General features: G+C 42.6%; 3 protein-coding genes and 1 pseudogene across 3 annotated transcripts; all 4 read left to right on the top strand.

The window, feature by feature from the left end:
- The first annotated feature begins 1,571 nt into the window (after positions 1 to 1,571).
- On the top strand, positions 1,572 to 2,183 carry LOC123126345 (putative ripening-related protein 4). Its single transcript, XM_044546700.1, has one exon. It carries the CDS (start codon positions 1,572 to 1,574, stop codon positions 2,181 to 2,183), a length of 612 nt encoding a protein of 203 aa, XP_044402635.1.
- Positions 2,184 to 4,040: 1,857 nt separating this feature from the next.
- Positions 4,041 to 7,086, top strand: LOC123120993 (putative ripening-related protein 4; annotated as a pseudogene).
- Positions 7,087 to 8,956: 1,870 nt separating this feature from the next.
- LOC123120994 (uncharacterized) lies at positions 8,957 to 12,052 on the top strand. Its single transcript, XM_044540950.1, has 2 exons — positions 8,957 to 9,562; positions 11,411 to 12,052. Exons 1-2 carry the CDS (start codon positions 8,957 to 8,959, stop codon positions 12,050 to 12,052), a joined length of 1,248 nt encoding a protein of 415 aa, XP_044396885.1.
- A 1,872-nt stretch (positions 12,053 to 13,924) lies between these two features.
- LOC123120995 (uncharacterized) lies at positions 13,925 to 17,017 on the top strand. The gene is made up of 2 exons (XM_044540951.1): positions 13,925 to 14,530; positions 16,376 to 17,017. Exons 1-2 carry the CDS (start codon positions 13,925 to 13,927, stop codon positions 17,015 to 17,017), a joined length of 1,248 nt encoding a protein of 415 aa, XP_044396886.1.
- Positions 17,018 to 18,284: the final 1,267 nt, after the last annotated feature.

Raw genomic sequence — 18,284 nt, forward strand, 5'->3', positions numbered from 1 at the left:
ACCACCCCCTTTGAAAAAAAACAAAAACGTCAGCTCCTGCCAGGTGCTGACGCGTGGATGCCTATTGGTCCCGGTTGGTGGCACCAACCGAGACCAAAGGCCCTCCTGCCTGGGCTCCCCGCACCGGCCACGTGGACGGCCTTTAGTCCCGGTTCGTGTAAGAACCGGGACTAAAGGGCTAGGGCATTAGTAACGACCCTTTAGTCCCGGTTCCTGAACCGGGACTAAAGGCCCTTATGAACCGGGGTAAAAGCCCCTTTTCCTACTAGTGATCAACTAGTTACTTACACTACTTCACTGTGCATGTCATTCACTCGGATGTTCACGCATGTCTCCACCTCGACTATTAATGGATGATCCATGCCAAAAGTTCATTCACTAAATAAAGACTGACAGTTGTTTAAAAGTATATGTTGCACGCCCAAATGTTACAAGGCCGAAGGTTGCAGAACATCAACCATCCTGGGTTACAAAACCGAAGAAACGAGACTGAATTAGATAATCCAGTTGGATGAACAGTTGATGTTCCTTGGGGCTTGGGCCCTATATAAAGAACATGGATCAACTAATATATCCTCACAGACATGGCTAACTTGAAGAAGCTATTAATATTTGCTCTCGTGATGTTCCTGTCACAGCTCCGCGTCCATGGTGTCTCCGTGTCTGTGGGCAGCAGCGCGAACGTTACTACAGAGACCAAACATCCTCAATTAGTGCAAAAGAAATTCAAATATATTGTAAAAATATCCAAACTTTTGTGACTTATTAATATCATTATTATTTTCTATGTGAGGTGTATATACACCCACGAACTAAAGGGTATTTCCCACCAGGGCATGCTCTACCATATTTGATGATTTACAGGTTACATACTTATATTTATACCCAATAAAATAGAATTCAAAATTCATTTGAATTCTATGGGCGGTAAAATACCGAGATTTCTGAGTTTTTCCAAAAACCGATTCTTTCGGTGCCTCTCAAAAAACACCTGGTATGGAGAAGGGCGTGGAAGGTAGCTGCTGGAATTACAAAGCCCTTTGAGTAACACCAAATAGAAAATTACAAGAAAAATTGGATACAAGGTTAATCACAAGTGAGTTACATTTGTAACAATTCAATCTATCTTTATGTCATTCTGATGTTACCGAGCTAGACCTTAATCTTGGTGGCTTCCATCCCAAGATATAATACAAGTAGGAAACGTACATCACTCTTGATACAGATAGTCTCAACTAGTTACTTACACTACTTCACTGTGCATGTCATTCACTCGGATGTTCACGCATGTATCCACCTCGACTATTAATGAAAGCTCCGTGCCAAAAGTTCATTCACTAAACTAAAGAAGAGACGGTTGTTTAAAAGTATATGGTGCACGCCCAAATGTTACAAGCCCGAAGGTTGCAGAACATCAACCATCTCTGGGTTACAAGACCGAAGAAATGAGACTGAATTAGCTGTTCCTTGGGGCTTGGGCCCTATATAAAGAACATGGATCAACCAATATATCCTCACAAACGCACAAGCACAAATTGCAGATTTGCAAGCAACGTGAGTACCTCATAGACATGGCTAACTTGAAGAAGCTATTAGCTATGTTTGCTCTCGTGATGTTCCTGTCACAGCTCCGCGTCCATGGTGTCTTCGTGTCTGTGGGCAGCAACGCGAACGTTACTACAGAGACCAAGCATCTTCGCGGCAGGTGCCACATCAATGGCTTCCTGCATGGCAAATACGGCGACTGCAACAGGGATCACTGCTCGGTCTGCTGTAAAGACGGTCACCGCTACCCGCAATTCAGGTGCTCACCCCCGGGGTCGGCCGATACGCCTGCGATCCTAACTCTAAACAGCTTCGCACGAGGTGGAGACGGCGGCGGAAAATCGTTCTGCGACAACCGCTTCCACAAGGACACCGAGCTGGTGGTGGCGCTGTCCATGGGGTGGCTGCGCCTGGACGGCAAGCGCAGGTTCAACAAGATGATCCGCATCAACGGGAACGGGCGTGCGGTGCCAGCCAAGGTCGCCGATGAGTGTGACTCGGTGTACGGCTGCGACGCCGAGCACAACTTCGAGCCACCGTGCCCATACAACGTCGTAGACGCGTCACCGGCCGTGTGGAAGGCGCTGGGGCTCAAGGAGGAGATTGGAGTGTTCAAGATCACTTGGTCTGATGTGTGAGTTATGCCATGAAGACCTTGCATTAAGCTATGTACACGCAGATATGCGGAAACGTAGATGTGTGCGTTGTTCTCTTGGTGGTGGAGTTGCTGCTAATTAAAATAAGCCACCACTCGCATGTATTTGATATTTTCACAACTTTATATATTTGTCCTGTCTCTGTGCTATATTTATGATTCACATGTATATGATATTTTTCTTGATTTATGTATTTACCTTGTTTCCGTGCTATATGTATTATATATGTGTATTTAATATTTTTTGAGATTTATGTACTCGCCCAGTTTTGGTACAATATGAAATGACATTGGCAAATACATCAATTTTTAGTTCAACAAGACCTTGCATACATGATTCAGTACACACGCACTCATACACACGCACACACTACCCTATGTGATGTTATGCTCGTCATAGACATATATTTCACTATTTATACACAAAAACATTGAATTCTTCGGGCGGTAAAACTCGATGATTTTTGAGCTGTTCCTAGAATCGGTTCTTTCAGCGCCTCCTGGAAAGAAACACCAGTATTAAGAAAAAAGAGAACCCTAAACGATGTGGATGGAGATGGTGAAATTAAAAAGCGCTTTCAGTACCATGAAACAACAAATTGCCAGTGAATATACAAAGGGAAACTCTAGCGTTACATCTGTAATAATTTAATCCGGTGGTGTATTACTTTGATGTTGCCGAGCTACACCTTAATCTTGGTGGATTCCATCCCATATATATTATAAGAAATTTGGAAACGTATGTCACTCCTACGGATAGTATAAACTAGTAAGTTAGTTGCACTACTTTCCCGTGAATTTCATTCACTCGGTTATTCACAAATGACTATTAGTGGAAGCTCCATGCGAAAATTTCATTCGGTGAAACAAAGAAGGCGGTTGTTTAAAAATATTTGTTGCACGCCCATTTGTTATAAGCCCGAAGGTTGCAGAACACCAACCATCTGTTGGTTGCAAAACCAAAGAAAGAGACTCAATTAGTGCAAAAGAAATTCAAATATGTTGTAAAAAAAATCCAAACTTTTGTGACTTATTAATATCATTATTATTTTCTATGTGAGGTGTATATACACCCACGAACTAAGGGGTATTTCCCACCAGGGCATGCTCTACCATATTTGATGATTTACAGGTAACATACTTATATTTATACCCAATAAAATAGAATTCAAAATTCATTTGAATTCTATGGGCGGTAAAATACCGAGATTTCTGAGTTTTTCCAAAAACCGATTCTTTCGGTGCCTCCCAAAAAAACACCTGGTATGGAGAAGGGCGTGGAAGGTAGCTGCTGGAATTACAAAGCCCTTTGAGTAACACCAATTAGAAAATTACAAGAAAAATTGGATACAAGGTTAATCACAAGTGAGTTACATTTGTAACAATTCAATCTATCTTTATGTCATTCTGATGTTACCGAGCTAGACCTTAATCTTGGCGGCTTCCATCCCTAGATATAATACAAGTAGGAAACGTACATCACTCTTGATACAGATAGTCTCAACTAGTTACTTACACTGCTTTACTGTGCATGGCATTCACTGGGATGTTCACGCATGTATCCACCTCGACTATTAATGGAAGCTCCATGCCAAAAGTTGATTCACTAAACGAAAGAAGAGACGGTTGTTTAAAAGTATATGTTGCACGCCCACATGTTACAAGCCCGAAGGTTGACGAACATCAACCATCTCCGGGTTACAAAACCGAAGAAATGAGACTGAATTAGCTGTTCCTTGGGGCTTGGGCCCTATATAAAGAACATGGATCAACCAATATATCCTCACAAATGCACAAGCACAAATTGCAGATTTGCAAGCAAGGTGAGTACCTCACAGACATGGCTAACTTGAAGAAGCTATTAGCTATGTTTGCTCTCGTGATGTTCCTGTCACAGCTCTGCATCCACGGTGTCTCCGTGTCTGTGGGCAGCAGCGCGAACGTTACTACAGAGACCAAACATCTTCGCGGCAGGTGCCACATCAGTGGCTTCCTGCATGGCAAATCCGCCGACTGCAATAGGGATCACGGCTCGGTCTGCTGTAAAGACGGTCACCGCTACCCGCAATTCAGGTGCTCACCCCCCGGTGTCGGCCGATACTCCGGCGATCCTAACTCTAAACAGCTTCGCACGAGGTGGAGACGGCGGCGGCAAATCGTTCTGCGACAACCGCTTCCACAAGGACACCGAGATGGTGGTGGCGCTGTCCACGGGGTGGCTGCGCCTGGACGGCAAGCGCAGGTGCAACAAGATGATCCGCATCAACGGGAACGGGCGTGCCGTGCTCGCCAAGGTCGTCGATGAGTGTGACTCGGTGTACGGCTGCGACGCCGAGCACAACTTCGAGCCACCGTGCCCATACAACGACGTAGACGCGTCGCCGGCCGTGTTGAAGGCGCTGGGGCTCAAGGAGGAGATTGGAGTGTTCAAGATCACTTGGTCTGATGTGTGAGCTATGCCATGAAGACCTTGCATTAAGCTATGTACACGCAGACATGCGGAAACCTAGATGTGTGCGTTGTTCTCTTGGTGGTGGAGTTGCTGCTAATTAAAATAAGCCACCACTCGCTTGTATTTGATATTTTCACAACTTTATATATTTGTCTTGTCTCGGTGCTATATTTATGATTCACATGTATATGATATTTTTCTTGATTTATGTATTTACCCCTTTTCCGTGCTATATGTATTATTTAGGTGTATTTAATATTTTTTGAGATTTATGTATTTGCCCAGTTTGGGTACAATATGAAATGAAATTGGCAAATACATCAATTTTTAGTTCAACAAGACCTTGCATATATGACTTGAGTACACACACACAAACAGAAACGCACACACTACCATATGTGATGTTATGCTGGTCATAGACATATATTTCACTATTTATACAAGAAAACATTGAATTATTCGGGCGGTAAAACTCGATGACTTTTGAGTTGTTCCTAGAATCGGTTCTTTCAGTGCCTCCTGGAAAGAAACACCAGTATTAAGAAAAAAGAGAACCCTAAACGATGTGGATGGAGATGCTGAAATTAAAAAGCGCTTTGAGTACAACGAAACAACAAATTGCCTGTGAATATACAAAGGGAAACTCTAGTGCGTTACATCTGTAATAATTTAATCCGGTGGTGTATTACTTTGATGTTGCCGAGCTACACCTTAATCCTGGTGGATTCCATCCCATATATTATATAAAAATTTGAAAACGTATGTCACTCATACGGATAGTATAAACTACAAATGACTATTAGTGGAAGCTCCATGCCAAAATTCCAGTCAGTGAAACAAAGAAGGCGGTTCTTTAAAAATATTTGTTGCACGCCCAGTTGTTATAAGCCCGAAGGTTGCAGAACACCAACCATCTGTTGGTTGCAAAACCAAAGAAAGAGACACAATTAGTGCAAAAGAAGTCAAATTTATTGCAAAGAAAATTCCAAACTTTTGTGACTTATTAATATCATTATTATTTTCTATGTGAGGTGTATATACACCCACGAACTAAAGGGTATTTCCCAGCAGGGCATGCTCTACCATATTTGATGATTTACAGGTTACATACTTATATTTATACCCAATAAAATAGAATACAAAATTCATTTGAATTCTATGGGCGGTAAAATACCGAGATTTCTGAGTTTTTCCAAAAACCGATTCTTTCGGTGCCTCCCAAAAAAACACCTGGTATGGAGAAGGGTGTGGAAGGTAGCTGCTGGAATTACAAAGCGCTTTGAGTAACACCAGATAGAAAATTACAAGAAAAACTAGATACAAGGTTAATCACAAGTGAGTTACATTTGTAACAATTCAATCTATCTTTATATTATTCTGATGTTACCGAGCTAGACCTTAATCTTGGCGGCTTCCATCCCAAGATATAATACAAGTAGGAAACGTACATCACTCTTGATATAGATAGTCTCAACTAGTTACTTAGACTACTTCACTGTGCATGTCATTCACTCGTACGTTCACGCATGTCTCCACCTCGACTATTAATTGAAGCTCCATGCCAAAAGTTCATTCAACAAAATAAAGAAGAGACGGTTGTTTAAAAGTATATGTTGCACGCCCAAATGTTACAAGCCCGAAGGTTGCAGAACATCAACCATCTCTGGGTTACAAAACCGAAGAAATGAGACTGAATTAGATAACCCAGTTGTTGTTCCTTGGGGCTTGGGCCCTATATAAAGAACATGGATCAACCATTATATCCTCACAAACGCACAAACACAAATTGCAGATTTGCAAGCAACGTGAGTACCTCACAGACATGGCTAACTTCAAGAAGCTATTAGCTATGTTTGCACTCGTGATGTTCCTGTCACAGCTCCGCGTCCATGGTGTCTCGGTGTCTGTGGGCAGCAGCGCGAACGTTACTACAGAGACCAAACATCTTCGCGGCAGGTGCCACATCAGTGGCTTCCTGCATGGCAAATCCGGCGACTGCAACAGGGATCACGGCTCGGTCTGCTGTAAAGACGGTCACCGCTACCCGCAATTCAGGTGCTCGCCCCCGGTGTCGGCCGACACGCCGGCGATCCTAACTCTGAACAGCTTCGCACGAGGTGGAGACGGCGGCGGCAAATCGTTCTGCGACAACCGCTTCCACAAGGACACCGAGCTGGTGGTGGCGCTGTCCACGGGGTGGCTGCGCCTGGACGGCACGCGCAGGTGCAACAAGATGATCCGCATCAACGGGAACGGGCGTGCCGTGCTGGCCAAGGTCGTCGATGAGTGTGACTCGGTGTACGGCTGCGACGCCGAGCACAACTTCGAGCCACCGTGCCCATACAACGACGTAGACGCGTCACCGGCCGTGTGGAAGGCGTTGAGGCTCAAGGAGGAGATTGGAGTGTTCAAGATCACTTGGTCTGATGTGTGAGCTATGCCATTAAGGCCTTGCATTAAGCTATGTACACGCAGACATGCGCAAACGTAGATGTGTGCGTTGTTCTCTTGGTGGTGGAGTCGCTGCTAATTAAAATAAGCCACCACTCGCTTGTATTTGATATTTTCACAACTTTATGTATTTGTCCTGTCTCGGTGCTATATTTACGATTCACATGTATATGATATTTTTCTTGATTTATGTATTTACCTTGTTTCCGTGCTATATGTATTATTTATGTGTATTTAAATTTTTTTGAGGTTTATGTATTTGCCCAGTTTGGGTACAATATGAAATGAAATTGGCAAATACATCAATTTTTAGTTCAACAAGACCTTGCATATATGACTGAGTACACACACACACAAACACACACAGACTACCATATGTGATGTTATGCTGGTCATAGACATATATTTCACTATTTATACACAAAACATTGAATTCTTCGGGCGGTAAAACTCGATGCTTTTTGAGTTGTTCCTAGAATCGGTTCTTTCAGTGCCTCCTGGAAAGAAACACCAGTATTAAGAAAAGAGATAACCCTAAACGATGTGGATGGAGATGTTGAAATTAAAAAGCGTTTTGAGTACCACGAAACAACAAATTGCCAGTGAATATACAAAGGGAAACTGTAGTGCGTTACATATGTAATAATTTAATCCAGTGGGGTATTTACTTTGATGTTGCCGAGCTACACCTTAATCTTGGTGGATTCCATCCCATATGTAATATAAGAAATTTGGAAACGTATGTCACTCATACGGATAGTATAAACTAGTTAGTTAGTTGCACTACTTTCCCGTGAATTTCATTCACTCGGTTATTCACAAATGACTATTAGTGGAAGCTCCATGCCAAAATTCCATTCAGTGAAACAAAGAAGGCGGCTCTTTAAAAATATTTGTTGCACGCCCAGTTGTTATAAGCCCGAAGGTTGCAGAACACCAACCATCCGTTGGTTGCAAAACCAAAGAAAGAGACACAATTAGTGCAAAAGAAAGTCAAATTTATTGCGAAAAAAATTCCAAACTTTTGTGACTTATTAATATCATTATTATTTTCTATGTGAGGTGTATATACACCCACGAACTAAAGGGTATTTCCCAGCAGGGCATGCTCTACCATATTTGATGATTTACAGGTTACATACTTATATTTATACCCAATAAAATAGAATACAAAATTCATTTGAATTCTATGGGCGGTAAAATACCGAGATTTCTGAGTTTTTCCAAAAACCGATTCTTTCGGTGCCTCCCAAAAAACACCTGGTATGGAGAAGGGCGTGGAAGGTAGCTGCTGGAATTACAAAGCGCTTTGAGTAACACCAAATAGAAAATTACAAGAAAAACTAGATACAAGGTTAATCACAAGTGAGCTACATTTGTAACAATTCAATCTATCTTTATATTATTCTGATGTTGCCGAGCTAGACCTTAATCTTGGCGGCTTGCATCCCCCAGATATAATACAAGTAGGAAACGTACATCACTCTTGATATAGATAGTCTCAACTAGTTACTTACACTACTTCACTGTGCATGTCATTCACTCGTACGTTCACGCATGTCTCCACCTCGACTATTAATTGAAGCTCCATGCCAAAAGTTCATTCAACAAAATAAAGAAGAGACGGTTGTTTAAAAGTATATGTTGCACGCCCAAATGTTACAAGCCCGAAGGTTGCAGAACATCAACCATCTCTGGGTTACAAAACCGAAGAAATGAGACTGAATTAGATAACCCAGTTGTTGTTCCTTGGGGCTTGGGCCCTATATAAAGAACATGGATCAACCAATATATCCTCACAAACGCACAAGCACAAATTGCAGATTTGCAAGCAAGGTGAGTACCTCACGGACATGGCTAACTTCAAGAAGCTATTAGCTATGTTTGCACTCGTGATGTTCCTGTCACAGCTCCGCGTCCATGGTGTCTCGGTGTCTGTGGGCAGCAGCGCGAACGTTACTACAGAGACCAAACATCTTCGCGGCAGGTGCCACATCAGTGGCTTCCTGCATGGCAAATCCGGCGACTGCAACAGGGATCACGGCTCGGTCTGCTGTAAAGACGGTCACCGCTACCCGCAATTCAGGTGCTCGCCCCCGGTGTCGGCCGACACGCCGGCGATCCTAACTCTGAACAGCTTCGCACGAGGTGGAGACGGCGGCGGCAAATCGTTCTGCGACAACCGCTTCCACAAGGACACCGAGCTGGTGGTGGCGCTGTCCACGGGGTGGCTGCGCCTGGACGGCACGCGCAGGTGCAACAAGATGATCCGCATCAACGGGAACGGGCGTGCCGTGCTGGCCAAGGTCGTCGATGAGTGTGACTCGGTGTACGGCTGCGACGCCGAGCACAACTTCGAGCCACCGTGCCCATACAACGACGTAGACGCGTCACCGGCCGTGTGGAAGGCGTTGAGGCTCAAGGAGGAGATTGGAGTGTTCAAGATCACTTGGTCTGATGTGTGAGCTATGCCATTAAGGCCTTGCATTAAGCTATGTACACGCAGACATGCGCAAACGTAGATGTGTGCGTTGTTCTCTTGGTGGTGGAGTCGCTGCTAATTAAAATAAGCCACCACTCGCTTGTATTTGATATTTTCACAACTTTATGTATTTGTCCTGTCTCGGTGCTATATTTACGATTCACATGTATATGATATTTTTCTTGATTTATGTATTTACCTTGTTTCCGTGCTATATGTATTATTTATGTGTATTTAAATTTTTTTTGAGGTTTATGTATTTGCCCAGTTTGGGTACAATATGAAATGAAATTGGCAAATACATCAATTTTTAGTTCAACAAGACCTTGCATATATGACTGAGTACACACACACACAAACACACACAGACTACCATATGTGATGTTATGCTGGTCATAGACATATATTTCACTATTTATACACAAAAACATTGAATTCTTCGGGCGGTAAAACTCGATGCTTTTTGAGTTGTTCCTAGAATCGGTTCTTTCAGTGCCTCCTGGAAAGAAACACCAGTATTAAGAAAAGAGATAACCCTAAACGATGTGGATGGAGATGTTGAAATTAAAAAGCGTTTTGAGTACCACGAAACAACAAATTGCCAGTGAATATACAAAGGGAAACTCTAGTGCGTTACATATGTAATAATTTAATCCAGTGGGGTATTTACTTTGATGTTGCCGAGCTACACCTTAATCTTGGTGGATTCCATCCCATATGTAATATAAGAAATTTGGAAACGTATGTCACTCATACGGATAGTATAAACTAGTTAGTTAGTTGCACTACTTTCCCGTGAATTTCATTCACTCGGTTATTCACAAATGACTATTAGTGGAAGCTCCATGCCAAAATTCCATTCAGTGAAACAAAGAAGGCGGCTCTTTAAAAATATTTGTTGCACGCCCAGTTGTTATAAGCCCGAAGGTTGCAGAACACCAACCATCCGTTGGTTGCAAAACCAAAGAAAGAGACACAATTAGTGCAAAAGAAAGTCAAATTTATTGCGAAAAAAATTCCAAACTTTTGTGACTTATTAATATCATTATTATTTTCTATGTGAGGTGTATATACACCCACGAACTAAAGGGTATTTCCCAGCAGGGCATGCTCTACCATATTTGATGATTTACAGGTTACATACTTATATTTATACCCAATAAAATAGAATACAAAATTCATTTGAATTCTATGGGCGGTAAAATACCGAGATTTCTGAGTTTTTCCAAAAACCGATTCTTTCGGTGCCTCCCAAAAAACACCTGGTATGGAGAAGGGCGTGGAAGGTAGCTGCTGGAATTACAAAGCGCTTTGAGTAACACCAAATAGAAAATTACAAGAAAAACTAGATACAAGGTTAATCACAAGTGAGCTACATTTGTAACAATTCAATCTATCTTTATATTATTCTGATGTTGCCGAGCTAGACCTTAATCTTGGCGGCTTGCATCCCCCAGATATAATACAAGTAGGAAACGTACATCACTCTTGATATAGATAGTCTCAACTAGTTACTTACACTACTTCACTGTGCATGTCATTCACTCGTACGTTCACGCATGTCTCCACCTCGACTATTAATTGAAGCTCCATGCCAAAAGTTCATTCAACAAAATAAAGAAGAGACGGTTGTTTAAAAGTATATGTTGCACGCCCAAATGTTACAAGCCCGAAGGTTGCAGAACATCAACCATCTCTGGGTTACAAAACCGAAGAAATGAGACTGAATTAGATAACCCAGTTGTTGTTCCTTGGGGCTTGGGCCCTATATAAAGAACATGGATCAACCAATATATCCTCACAAACGCACAAGCACAAATTGCAGATTTGCAAGCAAGGTGAGTACCTCACGGACATGGCTAACTTCAAGAAGCTATTAGCTATGTTTGCACTCGTGATGTTCCTGTCACAGCTCCGCGTCCATGGTGTCTCGGTGTCTGTGGGCAGCAGCGCGAACGTTACTACAGAGACCAAACATCTTCGCGGCAGGTGCCACATCAGTGGCTTCCTGCATGGCAAATCCGGCGACTGCAACAGGGATCACGGCTCGGTCTGCTGTAAAGACGGTCACCGCTACCCGCAATTCAGGTGCTCGCCCCCGGTGTCGGCCGACACGCCGGCGATCCTAACTCTGAACAGCTTCGCACGAGGTGGAGACGGCGGCGGCAAATCGTTCTGCGACAACCGCTTCCACAAGGACACCGAGCTGGTGGTGGCGCTGTCCACGGGGTGGCTGCGCCTGGACGGCACGCGCAGGTGCAACAAGATGATCCGCATCAACGGGAACGGGCGTGCCGTGCTGGCCAAGGTCGTCGATGAGTGTGACTCGGTGTACGGCTGCGACGCCGAGCACAACTTCGAGCCACCGTGCCCATACAACGACGTAGACGCGTCACCGGCCGTGTGGAAGGCGTTGAGGCTCAAGGAGGAGATTGGAGTGTTCAAGATCACTTGGTCTGATGTGTGAGCTATGCCATTAAGGCCTTGCATTAAGCTATGTACACGCAGACATGCGCAAACGTAGATGTGTGCGTTGTTCTCTTGGTGGTGGAGTCGCTGCTAATTAAAATAAGCCACCACTCGCTTGTATTTGATATTTTCACAACTTTATGTATTTGTCCTGTCTCGGTGCTATATTTACGATTCACATGTATATGATATTTTTCTTGATTTATGTATTTACCTTGTTTCCGTGCTATATGTATTATTTATGTGTATTTAAATTTTTTTTGAGGTTTATGTATTTGCCCAGTTTGGGTACAATATGAAATGAAATTGGCAAATACATCAATTTTTAGTTCAACAAGACCTTGCATATATGACTGAGTACACACACACACAAACACACACAGACTACCATATGTGATGTTATGCTGGTCATAGACATATATTTCACTATTTATACACAAAAACATTGAATTCTTCGGGCGGTAAAACTCGATGCTTTTTGAGTTGTTCCTAGAATCGGTTCTTTCAGTGCCTCCTGGAAAGAAACACCAGTATTAAGAAAAGAGATAACCCTAAACGATGTGGATGGAGATGTTGAAATTAAAAAGCGTTTTGAGTACCACGAAACAACAAATTGCCAGTGAATATACAAAGGGAAACTCTAGTGCGTTACATATGTAATAATTTAATCCAGTGGGGTATTTACTTTGATGTTGCCGAGCTACACCTTAATCTTGGTGGATTCCATCCCATATGTAATATAAGAAATTTGGAAACGTATGTCACTCATACGGATAGTATAAACTAGTTAGTTAGTTGCACTACTTTCCCGTGAATTTCATTCACTCGGTTATTCACAAATGACTATTAGTGGAAGCTCCATGCCAAAATTCCATTCAGTGAAACAAAGAAGGCGGCTCTTTAAAAATATTTGTTGCACGCCCAGTTGTTATAAGCCCGAAGGTTGCAGAACACCAACCATCCGTTGGTTGCAAAACCAAAGAAAGAGACACAATTAGTGCAAAAGAAAGTCAAATTTATTGCGAAAAAAATTCCAAACTTTTGTGACTTATTAATATCATTATTATTTTCTATGTGAGGTGTATATACACCCACGAACTAAAGGGTATTTCCCAGCAGGGCATGCTCTACCATATTTGATGATTTACAGGTTACATACTTATATTTATACCCAATAAAATAGAATACAAAATTCATTTGAATTCTATGGGCGGTAAAATACCGAGATTTCTGAGTTTTTCCAAAAACCGATTCTTTCGGTGCCTCCCAAAAAACACCTGGTATGGAGAAGGGCGTGGAAGGTAGCTGCTGGAATTACAAAGCGCTTTGAGTAACACCAAATAGAAAATTACAAGAAAAACTAGATACAAGGTTAATCACAAGTGAGCTACATTTGTAACAATTCAATCTATCTTTATATTATTCTGATGTTGCCGAGCTAGACCTTAATCTTGGCGGCTTGCATCCCCCAGATATAATACAAGTAGGAAACGTACATCACTCTTGATATAGATAGTCTCAACTAGTTACTTACACTACTTCACTGTGCATGTCATTCACTCGTACGTTCACGCATGTCTCCACCTCGACTATTAATTGAAGCTCCATGCCAAAAGTTCATTCAACAAAATAAAGAAGAGACGGTTGTTTAAAAGTATATGTTGCACGCCCAAATGTTACAAGCCCGAAGGTTGCAGAACATCAACCATCTCTGGGTTACAAAACCGAAGAAATGAGACTGAATTAGATAACCCAGTTGTTGTTCCTTGGGGCTTGGGCCCTATATAAAGAACATGGATCAACCAATATATCCTCACAAACGCACAAGCACAAATTGCAGATTTGCAAGCAAGGTGAGTACCTCACGGACATGGCTAACTTCAAGAAGCTATTAGCTATGTTTGCACTCGTGATGTTCCTGTCACAGCTCCGCGTCCATGGTGTCTCGGTGTCTGTGGGCAGCAGCGCGAACGTTACTACAGAGACCAAACATCTTCGCGGCAGGTGCCACATCAGTGGCTTCCTGCATGGCAAATCCGGCGACTGCAACAGGGATCACGGCTCGGTCTGCTGTAAAGACGGTCACCGCTACCCGCAATTCAGGTGCTCGCCCCCGGTGTCGGCCGACACGCCGGCGATCCTAACTCTGAACAGCTTCGCACGAGGTGGAGACGGCGGCGGCAAATCGTTCTGCGACAACCGCTTCCACAAGGACACCGAGCTGGTGGTGGCGCTGTCCACGGGGTGGCTGCGCCTGGACGGCAAGCGCAGGTGCAACAAGATGATCCGCATCAACGGGAACGGGCGTGCCGTGCTGGCCAAGGTCGTCGATGAGTGTGACTCGGTGTACGGCTGCGACGCCGAGCACAACTTCGAGCCACCGTGCCCATACAACGACGTAGACGCGTCACCGGCCGTGTGGAAGGCGTTGAGGCTCAAGGAGGAGATTGGAGTGTTCAAGATCACTTGGTCTGATGTGTGAGCTATGCCATTAAGGCCTTGCATTAAGCTATGTACACGCAGACATGCGCAAACGTAGATGTGTGCGTTGTTCTCTTGGTGGTGGAGTCGCTGCTAATTAAAATAAGCCACCACTCGCTTGTATTTGATATTTTCACAACTTTATGTATTTGTCCTGTCTCGGTGCTATATTTACGATTCACATGTATATGATATTTTCTTGATTTATGTATTTACCTTGTTTCCGTGCTATATGTATTATTTATGTGTATTTAAATTTTTTTTGAGGTTTATGTATTTGCCCAGTTTGGGTACAATATGAAATGAAATTGGCAAATACATCAATTTTTAGTTCAACAAGACCTTGCATATATGACTGAGTACACACACACACAAACACACACAGACTACCATATGTGATGTTATGCTGGTCATAGACATATATTTCCCTATTTATACACAAAAACATTGAATTCTTCGGGCGGTAAAACTCGATGCTTTTTGAGTTGTTCCTAGAATCGGTTCTTTCAGTGCCTCCTGGAAAGAAACACCAGTATTAAGAAAAGAGATAACCCTAAACGATGTGGATGGAGATGTTGAAATTAAAAAGCGTTTTGAGTACCACGAAACAACAAATTGCCAGTGAATATACAAAGGGAAACTCTAGTGCGTTACATATGTAATAATTTAATCCAGTGGGGTATTTACTTTGATGTTGCCGAGCTACACCTTAATCTTGGTGGATTCCATCCCATATGTAATATAAGAAATTTGGAAACGTATGTCACTCATACGGATAGTATAAACTAGTTAGTTAGTTGCACTACTTTCCCGTGAATTTCATTCACTCGGTTATTCACAAATGACTATTAGTGGAAGCTCCATGCCAAAATTCCATTCAGTGAAACAAAGAAGGCGGCTCTTTAAAAATATTTGTTGCACGCCCAGTTGTTATAAGCCCGAAGGTTGCAGAACACCAACCATCCGTTGGTTGCAAAACCAAAGAAAGAGACACAATTAGTGCAAAAGAAAGTCAAATTTATTGCGAAAAAAATTCCAAACTTTTGTGACTTATTAATATCATTATTATTTTCTATGTGAGGTGTATATACACCCACGAACTAAAGGGTATTTCCCAGCAGGGCATGCTCTACCATATTTGATGATTTACAGGTTACATACTTATATTTATACCCAATAAAATAGAATACAAAATTCATTTGAATTCTATGGGCGGTAAAATACCGAGATTTCTGAGTTTTTCCAAAAACCGATTCTTTCGGTGCTCCCAAAAAACACCTGGTATGGAGAAGGGCGTGGAAGGTAGCTGCTGGAATTACAAAGCGCTTTGAGTAACACCAAATAGAAAATTACAAGCAAAACTAGATACAAGGTTAATCACAAGTGAGTTACATTTGTAACAATTCAATCTATCTTTATATTATTCTGATGTTGCCGAGCTAGACCTTAATCTTGGCGGCTTGCATCCCCAGATATAATACAAGTAGGAAACGTACATCACTCTTGATATAGATAGTCTCAACTAGTTACTTACACTACTTCACTGTGCATGTCATTCACTCGTACTTTCACGCATGTCTCCACCTCGACTATTAATTGAAGCTCCATGCCAAAAGTTCATTCAACAAAATAAAGAAGAGACGGTTGTTTAAAAGTATATGTTGCACGCCCAAATGTTACAAGCCCGAAGGTTGCAGAACATCAACCATCTCTGGGTTACAAAACCGAAGAAATGAGACTGAATTAGATAACCCAGTTGTTGTTCCTTGGGGCTTGGGCCCTATATAAAGAACATGGATCAACCAATATATCCTCACAAACGCACAAGCACAAATTGCAGATTTGCAAGCAAGGTGAGTACCTCACGGACATGGCTAACTTCAAGAAGCTATTAGCTATGTTTGCACTCGTGATGTTCCTGTCACAGCTCCGCGTCCATGGTGTCTCGGTGTCTGTGGGCAGCAGCGCGAACGTTACTACAGAGACCAAACATCTTCGCGGCAGGTGCCACATCAGTGGCTTCCTGCATGGCAAATCCGGCGACTGCAACAGGGATCACGGCTCGGTCTGCTGTAAAGACGGTCACCGCTACCCGCAATTCAGGTGCTCGCCCCCGGTGTCGGCCGACACGCCGGCGATCCTAACTCTGAACAGCTTCGCACGAGGTGGAGACGGCGGCGGCAAATCGTTCTGCGACAACCGCTTCCACAAGGACACCGAGCTGGTGGTGGCGCTGTCCACGGGGTGGCTGCGCCTGGACGGCACGCGCAGGTGCAACAAGATGATCCGCATCAACGGGAACGGGCGTGCCGTGCTGGCCAAGGTCGTCGATGAGTGTGACTCGGTGTACGGCTGCGACGCCGAGCACAACTTCGAGCCACCGTGCCCATACAACGACGTAGACGCGTCACCGGCCGTGTGGAAGGCGTTGGGGCTCAAGGAGGAGATTGGAGTGTTCAAGATCACTTGGTCTGATGTGTGAGCTATGCCATTAAGGCCTTGCATTAAGCTATGTACACGCAGACATGCGCAAACGTAGATGTGTGCGTTGTTCTCTTGGTGGTGGAGTCGCTGCTAATTAAAATAAGCCACCACTCGCTTGTATTTGATATTTTCACAACTTTATGTATTTGTCCTGTCTCGGTGCTATATTTACGATTCACATGTATATGATATTTTTCTTGATTTATGTATTTACCTTGTTTCCGTGCTATATGTATTATTTATGTGTATTTAAATTTTTTTTGAGGTTTATGTATTTGCCCAGTTTGGGTACAATATGAAATGAAATTGGCAAATACATCAATTTTTAGTTCAACAAGACCTTGCATATATGACTGAGTACACACACACACAAACACACACAGACTACCATATGTGATGTTATGCTGGTCATAGACATATATTTCACTATTTATACACAAAAACATTGAATTCTTCGGGCGGTAAAACTCGATGCTTTTTGAGTTGTTCCTAGAATCGGTTCTTTCAGTGCCTCCTGGAAAGAAACACCAGTATTAAGAAAAGAGATAACCCTAAACGATGTGGATGGAGATGTTGAAATTAAAAAGCGTTTTGAGTACCACGAAACAACAAATTGCCAGTGAATATACAAAGGGAAACTCTAGTGCGTTACATATGTAATAATTTAATCCAGTGGGGTATTTACTTTGATGTTGCCGAGCTACACCTTAATCTTGGTGGATTCCATCCCATATGTAATATAAGAAATTTGGAAACGTATGTCACTCATACGGATAGTATAAACTAGTTAGTTAGTTGCACTACTTTCCCGTGAATTTCATTCACTCGGTTATTCACAAATGACTATTAGTGGAAGCTCCATGCCAAAATTCCATTCAGTGAAACAAAGAAGGCGGCTCTTTAAAAATATTTGTTGCACGCCCAGTTGTTATAAGCCCGAAGGTTGCAGAACACCAACCATCTGTTGGTTGCAAAACCAAAGAAAGAGACACAATTAGTGCAAAAGAAAGTCAAATTTATTGCGAAAAAAATTCCAAACTTTTGTGACTTATTAATATCATTATTATTTTCTATGTGAGGTGTATATACACCCACGAACTAAAGGGTATTTCCCACCAGGGCATGCTCTACCATATTTGATGATTTACAGGTTACATACTTATATTTATACCCAATAAAATAGAATACAAAATTCATTTGAATTCTATGGGCGGTAAAATACCGAGATTTCTGAGTTTTTCCAAAAACCGATTCTTTCGGTGCCT

Source organism: Triticum aestivum, chromosome 5D, assembly GCF_018294505.1.
Source record: "Triticum aestivum cultivar Chinese Spring chromosome 5D, IWGSC CS RefSeq v2.1, whole genome shotgun sequence".
Lineage (NCBI taxonomy): Eukaryota > Viridiplantae > Streptophyta > Magnoliopsida > Poales > Poaceae > Triticum > Triticum aestivum.

Bases quoted from the DNA above. Each gene is read 5' to 3' on its own strand.
- LOC123126345 (XM_044546700.1), top strand. From the start codon at position 1,572: ATGGCTAACTTGAAGAAGCTATTAGCTATGTTTGCTCTCGTGATGTTC.
- LOC123120994 (XM_044540950.1), top strand. From the start codon at position 8,957: ATGGCTAACTTCAAGAAGCTATTAGCTATGTTTGCACTCGTGATGTTC. The intron at 9,563-11,410 runs GTGTGAGCTATG...CACAAATTGCAG, and splicing joins TCAAGATCACTTGGTCTGAT to ATTTGCAAGCAAGGTGAGTA.
- LOC123120995 (XM_044540951.1), top strand. From the start codon at position 13,925: ATGGCTAACTTCAAGAAGCTATTAGCTATGTTTGCACTCGTGATGTTC. The intron at 14,531-16,375 runs GTGTGAGCTATG...CACAAATTGCAG, and splicing joins TCAAGATCACTTGGTCTGAT to ATTTGCAAGCAAGGTGAGTA.